At 39.0% G+C, this 18695-nt stretch overlaps 1 protein-coding gene across 1 annotated transcript; it reads right to left on the bottom strand.

Moving 5' to 3' along the window:
- Positions 1 to 3558: 3558 nt before the first annotated feature.
- On the bottom strand, positions 3559 to 15180 carry LOC115821240 (NACHT, LRR and PYD domains-containing protein 12-like). Its single transcript, XM_030785017.1, has 4 exons — positions 14907 to 15180; positions 14694 to 14723; positions 10692 to 12447; positions 3559 to 3736 (listed from the first exon to the last, which is right to left on the bottom strand). Exons 1-4 carry the CDS (start codon positions 15178 to 15180, stop codon positions 3559 to 3561), a joined length of 2238 nt encoding a protein of 745 aa, XP_030640877.1.
- Positions 15181 to 18695: the final 3515 nt, after the last annotated feature.

Raw genomic sequence — 18695 nt, 5'->3', positions numbered from 1 at the left:
TTCAGTAGGGTGGAGATGCGTTTCACTCCTGAGTCTCCTAGTTTATTCCCACTCAGATTCAGCTCTGTCAGGTGTGAGGGGTTTGATGTCAGAGCTGAAGTCAGAGCGACACAGCCTTCTTCTGTCACACTGTTGTTTTCAAGCCTTTAGGGGGAGAGCAGGAAACTGTGTAAAGTGCTTACTCTTATCTTGGTCACAAACATTAATCATGAGAGAGACAGATTTACTCTAGCTCCACTTAGATCTAGCACTGAAAGTCCTTAATCTTAGCCCTCTTCTTTTATACTAGTTACACTGACTACAGACAAATGGGGAGAGAGTGAGAATAATTCCAATGCATAACATAAATAGGCCATTTCAGGCTTGTTTTTAATGCTGTATTGATAAAAGTACAGCAGCACTGCAGCACAACACAACTGACTCTCTGATCACACAGCAGAACTGGAAAGCATGTACTGTAAAACAGGGCTGAACGATTTGGGGAAAATTTTCTGACAGATATTGCGATTTTGATTTGATCTGCCATCTAATTTTTTAAGCCAAGTCTCATTTCTGTATACACTGTGTAATAGATTTAAAACATGTGATGGAGCATTAGCGCATGAGACACAATCAAAACATTAATTGCTCTATATTCTAATGCAAAAATGATAACTTAAAGATATGGAATTGCTTCAAAAATGTGTTTATTTAACTGGCATAGAACACAGAACAATGGAACATGTAAGGGATAATGTTTAGTCCGCCAGGCATTATCGAAAAATAAATCCTGACATGACAAACATGACCCCGCTAATTATACGGTTATTTACCTAAATGATAAAAGAACCTTCACATAATGTTTCATTTTAATGATTTTATTGCTGTTTCGTGGCATCCGCTGAGAAAATCGTCTAGCAAACAGAGCCTTTAAGTTGCAAGTGTTGCATAGCAACGTTTTATGCTACCTGTAGACTCGTCAACTTGTTGCAGGCGGGTGTTTTAATTTCGTTACGAGAAGTGAACAGACCACTTGCAGAATGATATAAAGATGTGAATCATAAGCACAAAACCTGTTGCCCCGTAGGCGCCCACTCATTTTTTTCAGCTGTCATTATCAAGAAACATTGGACCTCCCAACGGTGGGATGGCCCATTCAATTCAGTGGAACTTTCTGCAGCATTCAGAGGAACCGTAGGTCAGACCTGCTCCATAACATCTAAATCCTAAATCACAGCCTTTGAGAGTTGCTAATTGCATTCTTTCAAATCCATTCATTGTTCAGCCCTACCATTAAATATATAACTCTTTGTTTGGGATTTCTTGTCTTATCTTTTGACTCCAAAACTCTGTTTAGTGCATCTCACTACATCGCACACTCGTTGTCAGTTTACTTACAGCAGTCTCTGTAGTTTACAGTGTGGATTCCCCAGTAGAGCAGAGATGTGTTTCACTCCTGAGTCTCCTACTTTATTCCCACTCAGATTTAGCTCTGTCAGGTGTGAGGGGTTTGATGTCAGAGCTGAAGTCAGAGCAGCACAGCCTTCTTCTGTTATACTGCTGTCATTAAGCCTGTAGTGAGAGAGAGTGTTGGGGTGGGGTGGGGTGGATGGCAACCATTACTGATTCCATAAGTAAAATCATGACATGGCAGATAATGTATCACTTAAGAATATTCTGAATGTTTGGCTCTCCATGGTGAGACAGCTATTGGTAAACGTTCCTCTGCTAAAGAAATTGGAAAGTAAATATTGGTAATTATACTGGTGACTGTTGAAAATGCTGTAATTTTCTTTTCCTTCTGCAGTAAACTGTTTAGCTTTACTGTAGCACTGCACTGAAACATTACATAGATAAAAAAATCTCATCAATATCAATTACTCTACTATTCTAATGTTTGGTGGGTGTTCCCCCTATTTATGTAAATGAAAACCAGTGTCCACTCTTACAGTCCAGTAATGCTTTTCTGCCAGTCAGTACACTGGGGGAAAACACAGAGGAATGTCATCCACTCTCTTTATATCTGGAAGATTTTTCATTGTCAGGTTTAAATGAAATAAAAAAAAAAGAAAACAAAACAAACAAATAAATAAATGAAAAAATAAGACAAATTAAACCACTAACCCAAGTTTAGTCAGTCTGCAGTGTGAATCCTCCAGAAGAGGACAGAACTTCTTCACTTCTGTGTCTCCTGGCTTCCTCTCACTCAGATCCAGCTCTGTCAGGAGTAAGGGGTTTATTTCTAGAACTTCAGTCAGATAAACACAGGCTTTTTCTGCAGCATCACTCTTCAACAACCTACAGAGAGAGGAAGAGTGTATTTATGTTAATCATCATTCAATAACTGTCTGCTGCTACAATTGTCCTAAATATCTGAGAAAGAAATAAGGCAAGATCCAGCTCTGAGTAGGTTAAAGGGTTTCTGCCCAAATATCAACTCAGAAAATCACAAGCTTTATCTGCAGCACCACTTTCCAACAACCTGTAGAGAGAGGAGCATGAATCGTTGTTTTAAAAATATTCACACATATGCACACACATATATATGTCACTGCTGCTCCTACCCCCCCTTTAGAGTCTGGGGCTGTTCCCAGTTTAGTTTACAAAGAGCATGATTAACTGTACACAGGAATAACAGAAGTTAAAATGATTCACTCTAACCATGTCAGTCTGGTGTGGAAATCAGCCTTCTACAGCTCTATCACAACTATATGCTCTTTTGTGAAACTTTCTCACCTCAGTGTCTTCAGTTTACACTCCATATTATTAAGTAAATGTAGTAAATCAGTGACCAGCTTCACTCCTGAGTCTCCAGGGTTGTTCCCTCTCAGATCCAGCTCTATCAGGTGTGAGGGCTTTGATTTAAGAGCTGAGACCAGAGCTGTATATCCTTCCCCTGTTATACCACAGTCAGAAAGTCTAGAGAAAACAGAGGACTTTTTCACTCATGCTGCAAAAAACATATCATTGAAAAAATCAACAGCTGGATGCCTAATTTACATATCTAAATGTATGATTTAAAGGTAGAGTTGGGTTGGCTAGGAGTATTAAATGCCACTGATTCTCATCAGTATTTAGCCAGTGTTTGACTCACATACAGTTGGGCTCTTATTTTTGTTCTGACCCCAGCTTCCCATTCAACTCTCTCAACAATGTCCAACACATATTTGAAACTACTGCTCCTAGCCAGAGTTCAATTACAAACTTTCGCGAGCAAGCACGTCAACTTTGGTAACTGAACCAAACATGCTAACCAATTTATGCTAACCCCACTCTTGGTAATGTTTTGGGCAGCTGTGGTCTAAAGATTTTATTTTTTCGGTCGTATGTACAGATGATTGTAAGTTGCATAGGTTGTAAGAAGGGGAGGGGCTGTATTTGGAGTTTCGGCCACTTAAGTTGTAAAGTCATCCAACCTGCATGTGCTACCATGTGACGTGACATACGTTTCTGCAACATAAACGAGAGCAGTCTATTCAAAATACTCTAATCCATAAACTAGCAACTGATCGTCAGTATGATCCTGAACATAACTTAGTCCTTTCAGATGGTAATGCTATCTGTCTTCCTGACTAATACTTACCTCAGGATCTCCAGTTTACAGTGTGGATTCTTCAGTCCGACACAGAGAAACTTCACTCCTGAATCCTGAAGGTCATTGTTACTCAGGTCCAGTTCTCTCAGGGGACAGTTTGCTGACTGTAGAACTGAGGCTATAGATGAACAGGACTGTTCAGTGAGTTTACAACCAGCAAGTCTGGAGAGAGAGAGAGAAAGAGAGAGAGAGAGAGAGAGAGAGAGAGAGAGAGAGAGAGAGAGAGAGAGAGAGAGAGAATATAAGCATTCACTCATTTAAGAATTAAAAACTGTACTGATAAAGTTTGACAAAAACTTGTGAAATGTTGCTTAAATTCCTCAAACAGGCAGTGTGATATTTTGGGCAATGGACAAGTGCTAGTTGAAAATTTAAACGGAAAGTAAGCTATCAAAAAGGACAACACTTACAACACTGTCAGTCAAGTTCATATTGAAGGACTAGCCATGTTCCACACAGAACAAAAGCGAGACAGATTCTCTGTTTACTGGCGAACTCATTAGTCATGTAAAGATGAAAATCACAGTTGGTGCATTTGATGTCAAGTATGGTTACTTGTGCAAGAAGAAGCTCAAATTTACCATATAAAATTAAAAGCATTGTCGTTTACCGTTGAAAAAGTTATCCTAAATGTTATTTGACGGAGTAATCTGCCGTCAAAGTGAAGAGAAACTTTTCAGCCGTCGCTACTGCACTGACAGAGCGAGGCTAACATCGCATGTAAATAACGGTATTCACAGGCTAATTACAACATCGTATCAATTCAAGGAGCGTCTGAATAAATAAACTAACGTTTTACTGGCGGTTTTCCACAGATTTTTAAAGAAAACACGAAACTTATTTTGTACACGAAGGTAAAGAACAAAGATACAGACAATCCGACATTTCCCAGAGACCCGACGCTGGTCAGTCTTCTCTTAAATTTTACCTCAGAAAATTCACCCCTCGCCTCGCGCTCAAGCCGTTATCAAGTCTCTCGGTTTCCCAATGGCTTTGGTTGCTTAAGGTTGCTTAGCAACGACAATTTAAAATAGCTTAAGAAACCGATTGCAAAGTCCTCCATGGGTTTTCATAAATTCTGCTTATATACTGATAGATTGATCAGGTGTGCAGGTAAAATCTCTCAATGACCCCAATAATGGATACCGCAAAAAGTGCCGAGATCTGTAAGCTTCTCTCGCCGGTTCAAACTGATCACACTGACCTGTAGAAAGCCCTACTGTAGTGTATTAATAACCGTACAAACTGGGTTCTGCTTATATAATAAAAAACAACCACATACATTCAGCTTAGTATGTCAGAAATGTTGAGGTAAAAATAATTACACAAATAATTAATTTTTTCCCCCCTCAATGACTGGACTTCGAATTACATTATTAGAACGGTACTTAGGTCGAATTAATGTACAGAAACAATTACCTCAGGCAAACGCAGAAGACAATAACAAGTATAAGGATTTATCAGTGAAAATACAGAGTGCAAGTCCACACAGAGAGGGAGAGAGAGAGAGGATTTTTTGCATTCCCGTAACATTCCTCTGACAGTTATTCTGCAAATGTAGAAAAGCAACACCAAACGAACTTTATATAAGTACAAACGAGACAGGTATACGAAGAATTCCAGATTTCCGACACACTCGATGCGCGTCGCGTCGGTCACTGTGATGTTCATTAGCATTGAATGAATGAACCGTTTGAACAAATTACTGTTTTATTACAGGCTCGTGACACGAGATTACCGCTCTTCACTTTTCAATTACTACTAGCGCTCTACTAATCAAGCGTCGGAAAGCAGCCTCTCAAAACGTCACTCGGGTATTCTAAATGTGGACTACTGTCATCTCGCCATCTTACTTGATTATTTTACATCGCTACATCCCCTTTCCTTCGAGGCATGAGAGCAAGTTACTCTATATAACAGAATTAACAGAAGAAATAACCCCTGCATACGATTAAACTGACATAAAGTCCAAAGAAGAGTCCAAAGGAAACAAACATAAGTGCATTTCTCTCTCTTTTTTTAAATGTTAAGTGTCAGTCCAACTATTCACCTCAAATTCCATTTCAGATGGACAATGTCAACATCCTGTTTCATGTTTTTTTTCTCTCTCTCTTTTCTTTTACAGACTCTGTCAGGTGGTTTGACAGTGTGTGTGGATCTTCTCAACACAGGGAAGTATGTTTGTTCAGCTGGACCAGCGTTGTCTTGCAGTGGTGCTGGTTCTGATGTAACATTGTAAACTGGATCAGATGATGAATCACAGACTGTATCTCCTCCATTAGTCTGCTCCTGCAGAGTCTCTCTCATTTTCAGAAGACTCTGACAATTCCCTCTAAGAGTTTGTCCCTTCTCTGTCCTGACTGTGTAAGATCTTGGACCGACTTCCTTTAGAACAGTGTCTTTCTTCTTCCAGGTGTTTGAATCTTCAGCTCTCACAGTGTCATGCACTGAAAGTCATCATTTGCTTTTTGCCTTTTTTTTCAAGTGATTGTGTTTTTTTGTTTTGTTTTTTCGTTGAAGATTTTGTTGTTGTTGTTGTTGTTGTTGTTCAGCAGGAGTCGCACCATGTTCCAGAGGTGAAGCTCGGTAACTTAACAGACCTAAATAAGGATCTGATTTACTGTCTGTCACCTCCTTAAGCAGCTGTTTGATAATATGAACTCCTTTCTCGGCTCTGCCGTTTGACTGAGTGTACAGCAGACTTGAACTTACATGTTAAAAGTTGTAGTGTTCTTAAGATTTGTTAGAACCTTTTGCAGAACTTTGTCTTTTGCAGTTTCATCCACAATCATTTTTGATTTGAGCCGTACACATAGCTGTGGACTTTCTCAACTCCATACACTAACCCTAGACATTCTCTCTCAGTCTGAGCATAGTGACTTCAGTCATCGTCCTTGAGGCATATGTGACAACCATCAGTGGATCAGTGGGTATCTTGGTTCGTTTGTTTGAGTCAGAAAAGGTGAACATTGACTCTGTAGTTAGATTGGTTTTCAGTCTCTCCCATTCTTGTTCCTGATTCTCAGTCCACTTGTATTCACTTGAATGATGTAACAGTTCTCTCAGGGAAACTGTTTGTGAAGACAGGTTCAGTCTGAATTTTCTGAAATTGATCGTCCCCATTGCATGTACGACAGACTTTTTGTCAGTGGGTCTGGGCGTGTTGAGGATCTTTTGCACCTTGCTCTTGTCTGAAAGCTTTCTCCTGAATTCAATGTCATCTACCTAAACACACACCCACCCCATTACTCAATGTCATCTACAGAAACACACACACACACACACCCCATAACTCAATATTTTCTACATAAACACACACACACACACACACACACACACATCCCATAACACATGTTGTCTACATAAACACATACATATACACACACCCCATGGCACAATGTTGTCTGCATAAACACACACACTCCATAACTCAATGTTGTCTCCATAAACACACACATACACACACACACACACACCACACAACACGATGTTGTCTACATAAACACACACACACACCACCTAACACAATGTTGTCTACATAAACACACACACCACACAACACGATGTTGTCTACATAAACACACACACCGTCTATGCACTCAGTAACATGCCCCATGGCACAGTGAAATATTTCAGGAGCAGAGGAAATTGCACACGGCAGTCCAATAAAATGCCCAATTGCCGTGTTCAATGTACAGTAAAAATATCTGAGCCCTTTAAATGCAAGTACAACAGCCTATCAGTCTAAATGAGCCAACAACATGACTAATAGGTCTGAATGACCATTCACTCATATGTTTTTTGTCAGTATCTGCACTTGGACTGTCACTCCGTGGCCTCCTGCTGGTCATTCTGTGTTTGTTTTTCCATGTGCTTTTGTTTTGGTTTTCCTTGTCACTCTGACCCCGCCCTCACTTGTGTTCCATTTCCTGTCATTGTCTGTTTCCCACCTTCTGAGTTCACCTGTTTCTCATTTTGTTTGGATTACTCTGTCTATTTATACCTACCTTTGCTAGTCCCTGTTGTCAGATTGTCCCAGCACCTTGACTGAGTCTGTCTATACTGAAAGCCTGTTTTTGAGTCCGTCTATACTGAAAGCCTGTTTTTGAGTCCCTGCCTGTTGGAAACCAGCCTGTGCCTGTATTGTCATTTTTTGCCTGCCTTTTGGTTAGTCTGCCTGAGTTTTTGGTTCTACAGCTATTTTGAGTGCTGTTTTTGTGTTCCTGCTTTTTTCCTGGTGAGTCTGGAGATTTTTGTGTTGAAGATCTTTTCTTTATTAAACCATTGAACTGAAACTGCTTTTGGGTCCGATTCTCCATTCCGAACCTGACAGTTTTTATGTTTTCATATGATTTTTTGATGTTTGCCAACTTCTCGCTGCAGATCAAACCAATCTGTCCAGGCACTATTAAATTCTGTTTTCCTCCGAGACTTTTCTTTTTTGGGATTTTGAATCCGTAGCTGGCTTTGGAAAACATCAATGTTACCAGATCTCATGAGAGGAACAAGCAACCAGGTCTATGGAAACAAAAGAAACTCAAAAGAAACAAAGCAGGCAATGTTACCTACCACACTGTGTGAGAGAGAGGCCACTTGATCAGTATATTTACTGTGTATGTATGAATGTATTTTGCATTTTATAAGCAGCCATTTCAAAAATACTGTAACCTGTAATTTTACGTTTTTCTTTTTAACTCTACAGAAGTTGAACTAAACCAAATGACCAAAAAAAAAGAGGAATGAATAAATGAATCATCAGTCATGAGGGAGCACTGGGCATCTCTAATATCCCTCCGCAGTTCTTTGAACATGCATGGAGCAGTTGGTGGATTAACGCTGTGCATTTGGTCTAGTGCATTTTGCTTTGTTTATCACAAGTAGATCCAATTCATTCACTGAGATGGTCAACAGAACTAATGGCTGTGTGACATGCTATGTAGGTCGCTACCTTCAGCTCACTTCTCTGTCTTGTCTGGTTTTGCTTTGAGACTGTGGATCCAATGTCCATAAACCTCACTGACGAGAATGGTGCTGTGTTTCTTTTAGGTTTATCAGTGCTTCCATGTTGAAGGAGATCTGCATGATGGATCTGTGTCTCTTTCTCCCACTCTTTTTTCTCTGTATTTGGCCACTTAATCCCTGGTGTTGTTAGTGAAATTTTGATTTGTCTGGGGAAGGGGAGGGGTGGAGGGAACAGGGTTGTGGATGGATCTCTGAGACAGTTATAGTGGAGAGAGTCAGGAGAAAGGGAGCAAACCCAAATAAACAACTACACTTTGGAAACAAGCTCCAAAAACCGCAACCCAGACTATCAATATTTATAATTGACTTCACAGAAAAACAAGCCAATAGTCGCTTATAATAAGTGGACCTAGCAACTGTGGAAAACACCCACTCAAGCCACTGCAAAGATTTCGGCAAAGAGGCACCAGGCCGTGATGTAGCATACAACGCACATTATAGTTGATGAAGTGTTAAAACATTTTTTTTTATTCTGTGTATAGCCTTCATATTTTTACAATTGGATAATGTAAGGATGACTTTACGCCTGCAACAATGATAACAAAATGTAAAAAAAAAAAAAGAAGTTTTTTTTGACAAAGCCATGGTGCCACTAGAGAGGGGCTGAAGAGCCTCATGCGTGTCGGGAGCCGCTGGTTGCCGACCCCTGGTCTAAGTCCTCACAAGTCAGTCACGCCCATCTGACACCACAACAAACATAAGGTGATCTCTCTCCTTTACTTTAACTCTGAGTCTGTATGTGCCCTTAGTTTCCATGTGTTGTCCCCGGGCGCTCACCAAGGAGGCTGCCCACTGCTCCTGCATCTGGTGTGTGTTCACTACTGGTGTGTTGGATGGGTTAAATGCAGAGGACAAATTCACTGCTCACTGTTCACAGTGTGTGTGTGCTATCACTGAAACTTAACGAGTGGAATTAAAGCTCCATTTATTTGCAATGGCATTACCCATTCATCCTTTTAACACTGTTCACATTAGACTGTTCAGTGTGTGTCTGTTCAGAATTATCATGAGTTACCAATGCCCACAAAGAAAATGTCACTAACCTTATTAAACCCATCACTATATGTATCTGTCAAAAACATCATGTCAGTCTAATCTACCTCATTAAACTCCATCACTACATGTCTCTATCAAAAACATGTCAATCTAATCTACCTCATTAAACTCCATCACTACATGTCTCTGTCAAAAACATAATGTCAGTCTAATCTGCCTCATTAAACTCCATCACTACATGTCTCTGTCAGAAACATGATGCCAGTCTAATCTACCTCTAATATACCTGCCACAAACACACACACACACACACACACACACACACACACACACAGCACTCCCCCATATATAAATAAAAGATCCAAATTCCGGTATAAAGACATATGGCTCCATTTTAAAGTCAATACTAGACTATGAAAATGAAATTAAGTTTTTTAATAAGTGCAGCAATGGTTATGAACAGGTAAGAAAAATATACACAACCTGTACTTTTAAGAAACTACCCACTAATATAGTGACTGTGATATTTTCTGCCTCTCTGAAAACTCTCCTGTCATGTCTTCTGTCTCACACTGGGACACAGATCTCTTCCGCTTACATACGTTCTCTCTGTTAAACTTGTTCTTCATGCCAAGATTATATAAAAACTTTTTAACTAATAATCTATATGTTGGCACTAACAGAAACTATACAGCGTAGGGAAAAGGACATGGGCAAATATGATTCAGAAGACAATCAGCTGCAAAGACACTGAAATATTGTAATGAATAAAATAAAATAAAGCAAAGAGAAGAAAAGAAAATATAGAAGAAAGGGAAATGAAGAGGAGAGGGGAGAAAGTATCTGTATCCTATTGTTTCATTTTACAAAACAACTTCCACATTTCCCATTGTTTAATTATCTTTTAACTGGAAAACTCACACATGGCTACGAACAGATTTCTCATTTGGATGTTACATAAGCAGCCAAATCCTTGCCCTCTGATACAGTCTTGCCAGTCCTTCTCTCTGGAAGGAAACAAGTGGGCAAGTTCTGCCACTGTAGATTAGAGCACACATGATGAACCAAAGTAACTGCACCACTAAACTCTTATACTTACAGAGCCCGTTTGGTGTTTTTCAGTACTGGCAGAAGTCTCTTCAACCCTTCATCTGATCCTCTGTATTTCTTCAGCTCAAACTTTTCTTGAGTCTCCTCTGACATCAGAAGGACAAAGACCAGAGCTGACCACTGGGCAGATGACAGTTTCTCTGTTGAGAGACGTCCTGAGCCCAAGTAACTTTGAATTTCATTTACAAGGGAGTCATCCTTCAGTTCATTCAGACAGTAGAGGAGATTGATGCTCCTCTCTGATGACATGTTCTTGTTGAGTGTGTTCTTGATGTAGTTGACTGTTCTCTCCACACTCTGTGGTCTGATCACTGTTTGTGGCAGTAGTTCTTTCAGGAGTCGCTGATTGGACTCCAGTGAGAGGCCAAGAAGGAAGCGGAGGAAAAGGTCCAGGTGTCCATTCTTACTCCTTAAGGCCTTGTCTATAGCACGTCTGTGAAGATCATTTAATTTCTTTGACTTCCTTTTACAGATATACCAAATTGTATTAGGATAAAGAACATTCTCCTTATTATTGCAGTGCGAGAGAAACACATGGACTGCAGCAAGGAATTCTTGAACACTTAGATGCACAAAACTGAACACCACTGTCTCAGAGACTCCCTGCTCTTGACTGAATATCTGTGTGCACACTCCTGAGTACACTGAACCCTCACTCACAGCAATGCCACACTCTCTCAGGTCTTCCTCATAAAATATCAGATTACCCTTCTCCAGCTGACGGAAGGCCAGCTTTCCAAGCTTCAGTATAATGTGTTCAGCTTCATATTTCTTTTTCATTTGATTTGTCTCAAAAATCAGAAACTGTGTGTACATCCCCGTCAGAGTTGTGGGGAGTTCTTCACTACTGTCTGTGGCTAGCATTGGCTGAAGCACAGTGGCTGATATCCAACAGAAGACTGGTATGTGACACATGATGTGGAGGCTCCTTGATTTCTTTATGTGTGAGATCATTTTTTTGGCCATTTCCTGGTCCTTGTCACTGTACCTCCAAAAGTACTCCTCCTTTTGTTTATCACTGAATCCTCGTACTTCAGTCACCTGATCAATGTAGTCTCGAGGGATCAGATGGGCTGCTGCTGGTCTGGAGGTTATCCAGATGAGAGCAGAGGGAAGCAGATTTCTCTTGATTAGGTTTGTTATTAGCACACCTACAGAGGATTTCTGATCAATGTTCTTCAATTTCTCTCTCTTATTAAAATCAAGAGGAAAGCGACACTCATCAAGTCCATCAAAAATGAGCATGACTTTACCATCGCCATCTGGAAGAGACTTCAGTTCAGCAGAATCTTCAAAATATTCATGAAGCAACTCTATCAGGCTGTATTTTTCATCTTTTACTGAATTCAGCTCTCGAAAGGGGAGTGGAAAAATAAATTTTATGTCCTGGTTGGTCTTTTTATCTGCCCAGTCCAGTATGAATTTGTTCACTGAGATAGTTTTCCCCATTCCAGCAATTCCCATAGTCAGCACTTTTCTGTTTCTTCGACTTGGGTCAGATGGGACTTTGAAAATGTCACTGCATGTGATTGGAGTTTCCTCTGTGGTAAATCTCCTAGTTGATGCCTCAGCCTGCATAATCTCATGTTCATGAATGACTCCTCCAGTCTCATCCTCCACTATGTAGAGATCAGTGTAAATATCATTCAGGAACTTTTTATGGCCTCTCACTGATGTTCCATCCAAAATGCGCTCATATTTCTGTTTCAGACTAGACTTCAGTTTGATTCTGACAGCTTCATAATCTGGTAAAACTGAGTCAAAGGAAATGGAAAATTTCAAAATCAGAAATCAGAATACACTGGGTTACTTAATATATTCATTTCTTCAAAGTATGCAGTGAAGTTTTCATTACTCTGTGTTGATGTGATTTCATTTGGTCCAGAAACTGATCAGTATAAATACTTTTGTTTTTGACTGTTTTTTTTTTCAGTGGTGGGAGGAGGAAAGGGAGAGAGACAGTGTCTCAGAAACCTCTGATGGCAACTGATCTACTCATCCAGTTTACCACCATTAAACTATCAATATCAGCTTTCTATGAGCTTATAGGACTTTGATCTGCCTTGTAATAGGAGAAACTGTATAAAACAGTGAATTATTACACCAAGTAAATCCGTAAAATGTGAAAATAACTGAAATGAAATCCAGCAATCCAGTAAAATTTTTCAAAACAAGATAAATACTTTGAAGTCAAACTACAGAATATAATGGGGCATTTGACACTGATGAGGAGTGTAGTGGTGAGATCTGGCAGGGAGGTTCATTCACTCCTTGGTGATATAGAACCAGTATTTACATGTGTGACCCAAAGACTAAGTCGAACAATCTCCTTGCATCTGCGTCTGAGAGGAGCATCAAAAACTGATTTTTGCAATGACAGGTCAGTTCATAGCTGTCAAAATGCAAGTCTTTTGTCTGAGTGAAATGAACCATACCTTCATTCTGAGCTGAGATGTTTGTCTGGAGTGAAGTGGACTCAGCTGGAGTGACTGCACTGTTCTGAATAGACCCTTCTTCATATTTCAGTCCCACAGTGAGGCAAAAAGAGGAAGAGAGAAAGAGGAAGAGAGAAAGAGAAAGAGAAACTGTGAATCATGACATCATGATAACTGTGTTTTTTCCCAATCACATATATACAATTACAGCATTTTTTGTGTGTGTATGTTTAGATAATTCAAATGAACATGATGCAAAAAAGCTACTGACTGTATATGACACATATAACAAATACATTAACAGATGAAAAAGAGACACAGGTTTAGTTTCAGCAAACATTCAGTTTTCCTCCAGTTACTCAACTTTTACTTATTTAGTGAGTAAATACAATTGTCACTACAAGTACAAATTCAGTTCCCTGGCATGTGCCCTTAATCAGCCAGTTCAGTGTAAGGAGTTGGTTTTTGACATGTCTGTTGCATGTGATTTAAAACCAAACTGATCAGTCCAGGGGAAATAAACAGTAAGTAAGCTGCTCTGAGAGCAGGACATGAGTCTGTAGACTACCAGCAGGATTTCTCATCCTTTGCACTCAGTTTGGAATTTTTACCACAATGAGAGATCCTCTCCTATTAGCATGATATTTTGTAACCCACCATGAACTTGCACTGATCCACATTTAGTGAAATTAACCCATGTTATAATGTTACCATTAAAATGAGCTGCTGGGTATTTGTGGACTAAATAAGACAGCTGAGGTGTGCTTGATTTATTCAGAATTTGTTTTTCTGTGATACATATCAATTATCACGTTGCTGTGATTAATGTTAACTGTTTGAAAATATGAATTTGGTCAGATGAAGACCTCATAAAAGGTTTGTATTTACTGAGTGGTGAGTGGTTTGATGGTGTGTAGTTATAGTTTTAATTAAAAGGAAAGAGATATAGTCTGGGATGGCAGGTTTTTCTGTAACATATTGTCTGAGATCTAAGACAGCACAGGCTGTGTGGTGTGAGATAATCTTGTCAGAACTGACACTGACAATAGCCAATGAGAGTGGAGCAGCTTGAAGGCAGATGATGTAACATGAAAAAGTGGAAATCAAAAAATTAAAAAATCAAAAACTCTCACTGTGGAGCATGAGGTCATGATTTTGGCTGAGGCAGAATTGTTAAGCATGTGATTCCCTGTCAGTGCTAAAAGTCAAAACGGAGAGTCGCTGATGATCATTCTTACCAGACAGTTTTCACCTCATTTATCCAGCCAATTAAAAATTTTTTCTTTGTGAAAAAACTTCCAGGCATCAGTTGCCAGGATCATCATCCAAAAGCTTCATGCATACATTGTAATTTCAACTTTGTGTACCTTTGAACGTTAAATTCTGCCTATCAACAGGAGCATATGCTATTGGTTGTATCTAAAGAGACACGTCAAGTGAAGCTTTCTACTCAGCAAAGTATTTTCTTCTATTGTATCATGAAGAGATGCAATGTTATCGTTTGATATGATTACACTCTGATAAAACACAGTTACTGAAGACTGCATTGGTCAAACTGAGGAAACTCTCAGATGTTTCAGAGAACACTATACTGCTGTGTGTTATGTGCTGAAGCCTCATGCTCCATCTCCATTAATCATACTTGCATATATTTCCATATTGTTCAAAAACTGCTTTATGTATTTGCTTTACTCACAGAGGGTAACACCTTAACCTCAACAATCCTAACATAAACATTTGTGTTGTAAATGTCATGTGAGCTGTATTACCTTCTCTGAGTTCACTCTCTAACTTCCCAGCCAGGTTATTCAGCCCTATCTCCTTCAGGATGAGCAGTGTGATCTCCACAGCACCTCTTGGTTTGTATCTCTCCACCATCTTATCCACTGTGTCCTGTACATCAGCATTCTCCAGCTGAGCCTTTGGGATATGAGAGAAGCCTTCCACTCCTTTCTCTGTATGCAAGAACCACTTAAACTTCTTTAGTTCTGCTCTCTCCAGCTCTTCCAGAGTTCTCAGCAGGATCCGTGGAACAGCTGGCATCTTGAATCACTGGGGAGCATGAGAAGAATGAGATTAGACATTATTATAATATAGCACTCAACTCAAAGACCACATCTGCAATGCGTTTATCTTTGTCCAGCTCATCTAGAGTGGTCAGTAGCAACTTAGAAGTGTTCACCATCTTACATCACTGGACATATGAGGGAAAGTAGATATGGAGATTAAATAGAGAAAATAAACAGAGAGTGGTCCTGTCATGATGTCACTTAACACTTCATTTTAATTGGTCATGCATGCTCTTACAACTAAATTATTTCTATGGAAATTTGTAAACAACCCAGAAAACTATTGGATACTTTATTATTTCAGACTCTGGGGACCAGGAAGTTGGAATGAGTGAAAGACACTGTATTACTAGCTGAACACTTTGTGTGGAACACACTGCTGGACGTAGAGGACTCTGGTAATGATCAAAAGGCAAAGGAAATGAGAACTCTGGTAAGCCCTGTTTCTCAGTGTGGAGCTCTAACTGTGTGGAAAAGTGGATTGGAGAGGGGCTGAGGGGTTGATGTCAGATGTGTTGGTATGAATTTGAGAGAAAGATCAGCCCAGCTGGGGTTTTTCACCTACAACACTGTGTCTGATATAGTCAACCACCAGAACCTGACTGATATAACAGGTCAACTATGTTTTATCTTTTATAATTACACCATTAGGACCTGACTGATATAATAGGTCACTATGTGATATCTTTTATCATTCCACCATTAGGACCTGACTGATATAATAGGTCACTATGTGATATCTTTTATCATTTTACCATTAGGACCTGACTGATCTAAATGGTCACTATGTGATATCTTTAATCATTACACCATTAGGACCTGATTGATATAATAGGTCACTATGTGATATCTTTTATCATTCCACCATTAGGACCTGACTGATCTAATAGGTCACTATTTGATATCTTTTATCATTACACCATTAGGACCTGACTGATATAATAGGTCACTATGTGATATCTTTAATCATTACACCATTAGGACCTGACTGATCTAATAGGTCACTATTTGATATCTTTTATCATTACACCATCAGGACCTGACTGATATAATAGGTCACTATGTAATAACTTTATCATTCCACCATTAGGACCTGACTGATATAATAGGTCACTATGTGATATCTTTTATCATTTTACCATTAAGACCTGACTGATATAATAGGTCTCTGTGTGATATCTTCATTAGATCTGGATCTTTATAAAGTACAAACAGGGATTTGTAAACTATTTTTCTCTCCTTGTCATCTGAGTGAAAGAACTCCAGGTGTTTATTACACACACAGAGCTGCAGACAAAAGTTATGGATTAATTAATTTGTGATTAATTAATTTTTAATTCAGTGGAAATTTCTCCTGAGGATCAAAACCAAACCAATCATCAGTAATGATTAACTATACTAACCCCATCATCAGTAATGATTAACTATACGAACTCCATCATTAGTAATGATTAACTATACTAACCCTATCATAAGTGATGATGATGATGATGATGATGATGATGGTGATGATGATGATGATGATGATGATGGTTGTTGTTGTTATTATTATTATTAATAATAATAATAATAATAATAATAATAATAATAATAATAATAATAATAGCCAGAAGCAGAGGTTTTTTACCTTTTTGTCACGTGACCCACATTAGAGTCAATCTAAACCAGTGCCCTCCTCCCCAACTCAAACCCCTCTGAGAAAACAACATGTGTGAATGACACTCTCCACACTCACACAATACAACTGATATTAACATCTTCATAACTTTTTATAATTTACTTTTGATAATTTTAACAGACAAGAGCTAACAGTTAACAGACAAGACTCTGGCAGTGGAGATGAATCAGTATAACTCTGTTCATCCTATAAAGCAGAACCTTGACTCTGCTGTAGCCATAGATGACAAGCAGACTTATTGGTCAAGGAGAAGTCAGGTTGCTACATCCCCCTCTAGTGGATGAATGATGAATTAATGACTGATTCAACAGTCAACAATTTACTGCTTGGTTTCTGCCCAACTTCAACCCTCAGAAAACAAGTAAATAGATTAGAAAAGCAGCTAAAAATGAAGTGTGTGTTAACTTCAACTTCAGAAAACAAGTCAAAGAGAGGTTTCATTCTATTTGTATTTTTGCTATAAATCAGAACAGCAGCTAAAATCTGACCTGGTTTGATCTACATCATAATGAATGAATGAATGAATGAATGAATAAGTGAGAGAGTGAATGAATGAATGAATGAATGAATGAATGAATGAATGAATGAATGAATGAAATCCTTTACTGTCATCCCAGTCCTATAATACACAGCACACAGGGGGATGAAATTCATCCTCTAACCTATCCTACACACGCACACTAAGTGCACTGAGCACATACACACACACACACACACACACACACACACACACACACACACACACGGAACAGTGAGCACACACACACACTAGGAGCAGTGACCAGTGAACCCAGGACCAGGATCTTCTTACTGTGAGACAACAGTGCTAACCACTGATCCACTGTGTTACTCCAATAAGAAACATACACTGATCCACTGCTGTGTTACAGATGTCACCTTGCCTAACAGAAGTTACACACAAACTTATTTTCATCTACATATAAAAGATAAAGATGTCACCCTGCCCAATAGAAGTCACACACAAACTTATTTTCATCTAAATATAAAAGATAAAGATGTCAACCCACCCAAAAGAAGTCACATACAAACTTATTTTCATCCAGCAGGTGGCAGCACAACACAAACTGATTGTTTTATAAAGGATTTGTGTGAATAGAACAAACTGTTCAGTACATCACACTCAGTACACCTGTAAACAAATATGTCCTCAAATACAATCTTAGACATGTCACCTCAGTTTAAAAAAAGCATTCACATGTGTATTTATCTGCTAACAAATATACAGGCTATCTTTTGACTAGTTTTGCTCTGAACCTTTTATCCACTATAATGTCCAGACTGTGTTAAAAACAGTGTCTACATTAGTGACTCTCAGCCTTCTGTAAATGTGTTCTTTGTATTTCTGTTGTTAAAGTTTGTCTTTAAACACAGAGGTTTTCTCTGCTCATGTTCATCCCTGTTCTGACACATACAGTCTGTCCAGTTCAACAAGTTTATAGAACATTAGAGACACAACTACTGACATTCCAGTCATGTGACCTGTTTACAGGAATACAGAACTATGAGCCCACAGATCAAATGAATCTTAAAGGGGATTCTTCTCAAAGAGGAAATGGTTTTATTTATCCTCCTCACAGCTCTTGATGGGTCTCTAATCTTTGCCTCTAATTTTACAAAGTCTTATGATAAATAACAGTCGGCCTGCCTTTCTGCGGGTTTGGCATTTGCGGTTTTGACGAACCGTGGTTAGGAAACATTTTTAAAAACTCTGAATATTTTCTAAACTACCGTGTGCAGCACGCATAAGAAACAACATGCGCAGATTAATGCTGAGTCACCGAGTACTGAAG

This window comes from Chanos chanos, chromosome 9, assembly GCF_902362185.1.
Source record: "Chanos chanos chromosome 9, fChaCha1.1, whole genome shotgun sequence".
In the NCBI taxonomy this organism is placed as follows: Eukaryota; Metazoa; Chordata; class Actinopteri; order Gonorynchiformes; family Chanidae; genus Chanos; species Chanos chanos.
This window is presented reverse-complemented; position numbering and strand designations above follow the sequence as displayed.

What these genes read in the sequence shown, in the direction of transcription:
- LOC115821240 (XM_030785017.1), bottom strand. Translation starts at nt 15,180, where the DNA reads ATGCCAGCTGTTCCACGGATCCTGCTGAGAACTCTGGAAGAGCTGGAG. An exon ending in AGAGAGTGAACTCAGAGAAG is followed by an intron (nt 14,724 to 14,906) that starts GTAATACAGCTC and finishes ACAGCAGTATAG; the next exon opens with TGTTCTCTGAAACATCTGAG. An exon ending in AAAAACACCAAACGGGCTCT is followed by an intron (nt 3,737 to 10,691) that starts GTAAGTATAAGA and finishes CTCTCTCTCCAG; the next exon opens with ACTTGCTGGTTGTAAACTCA.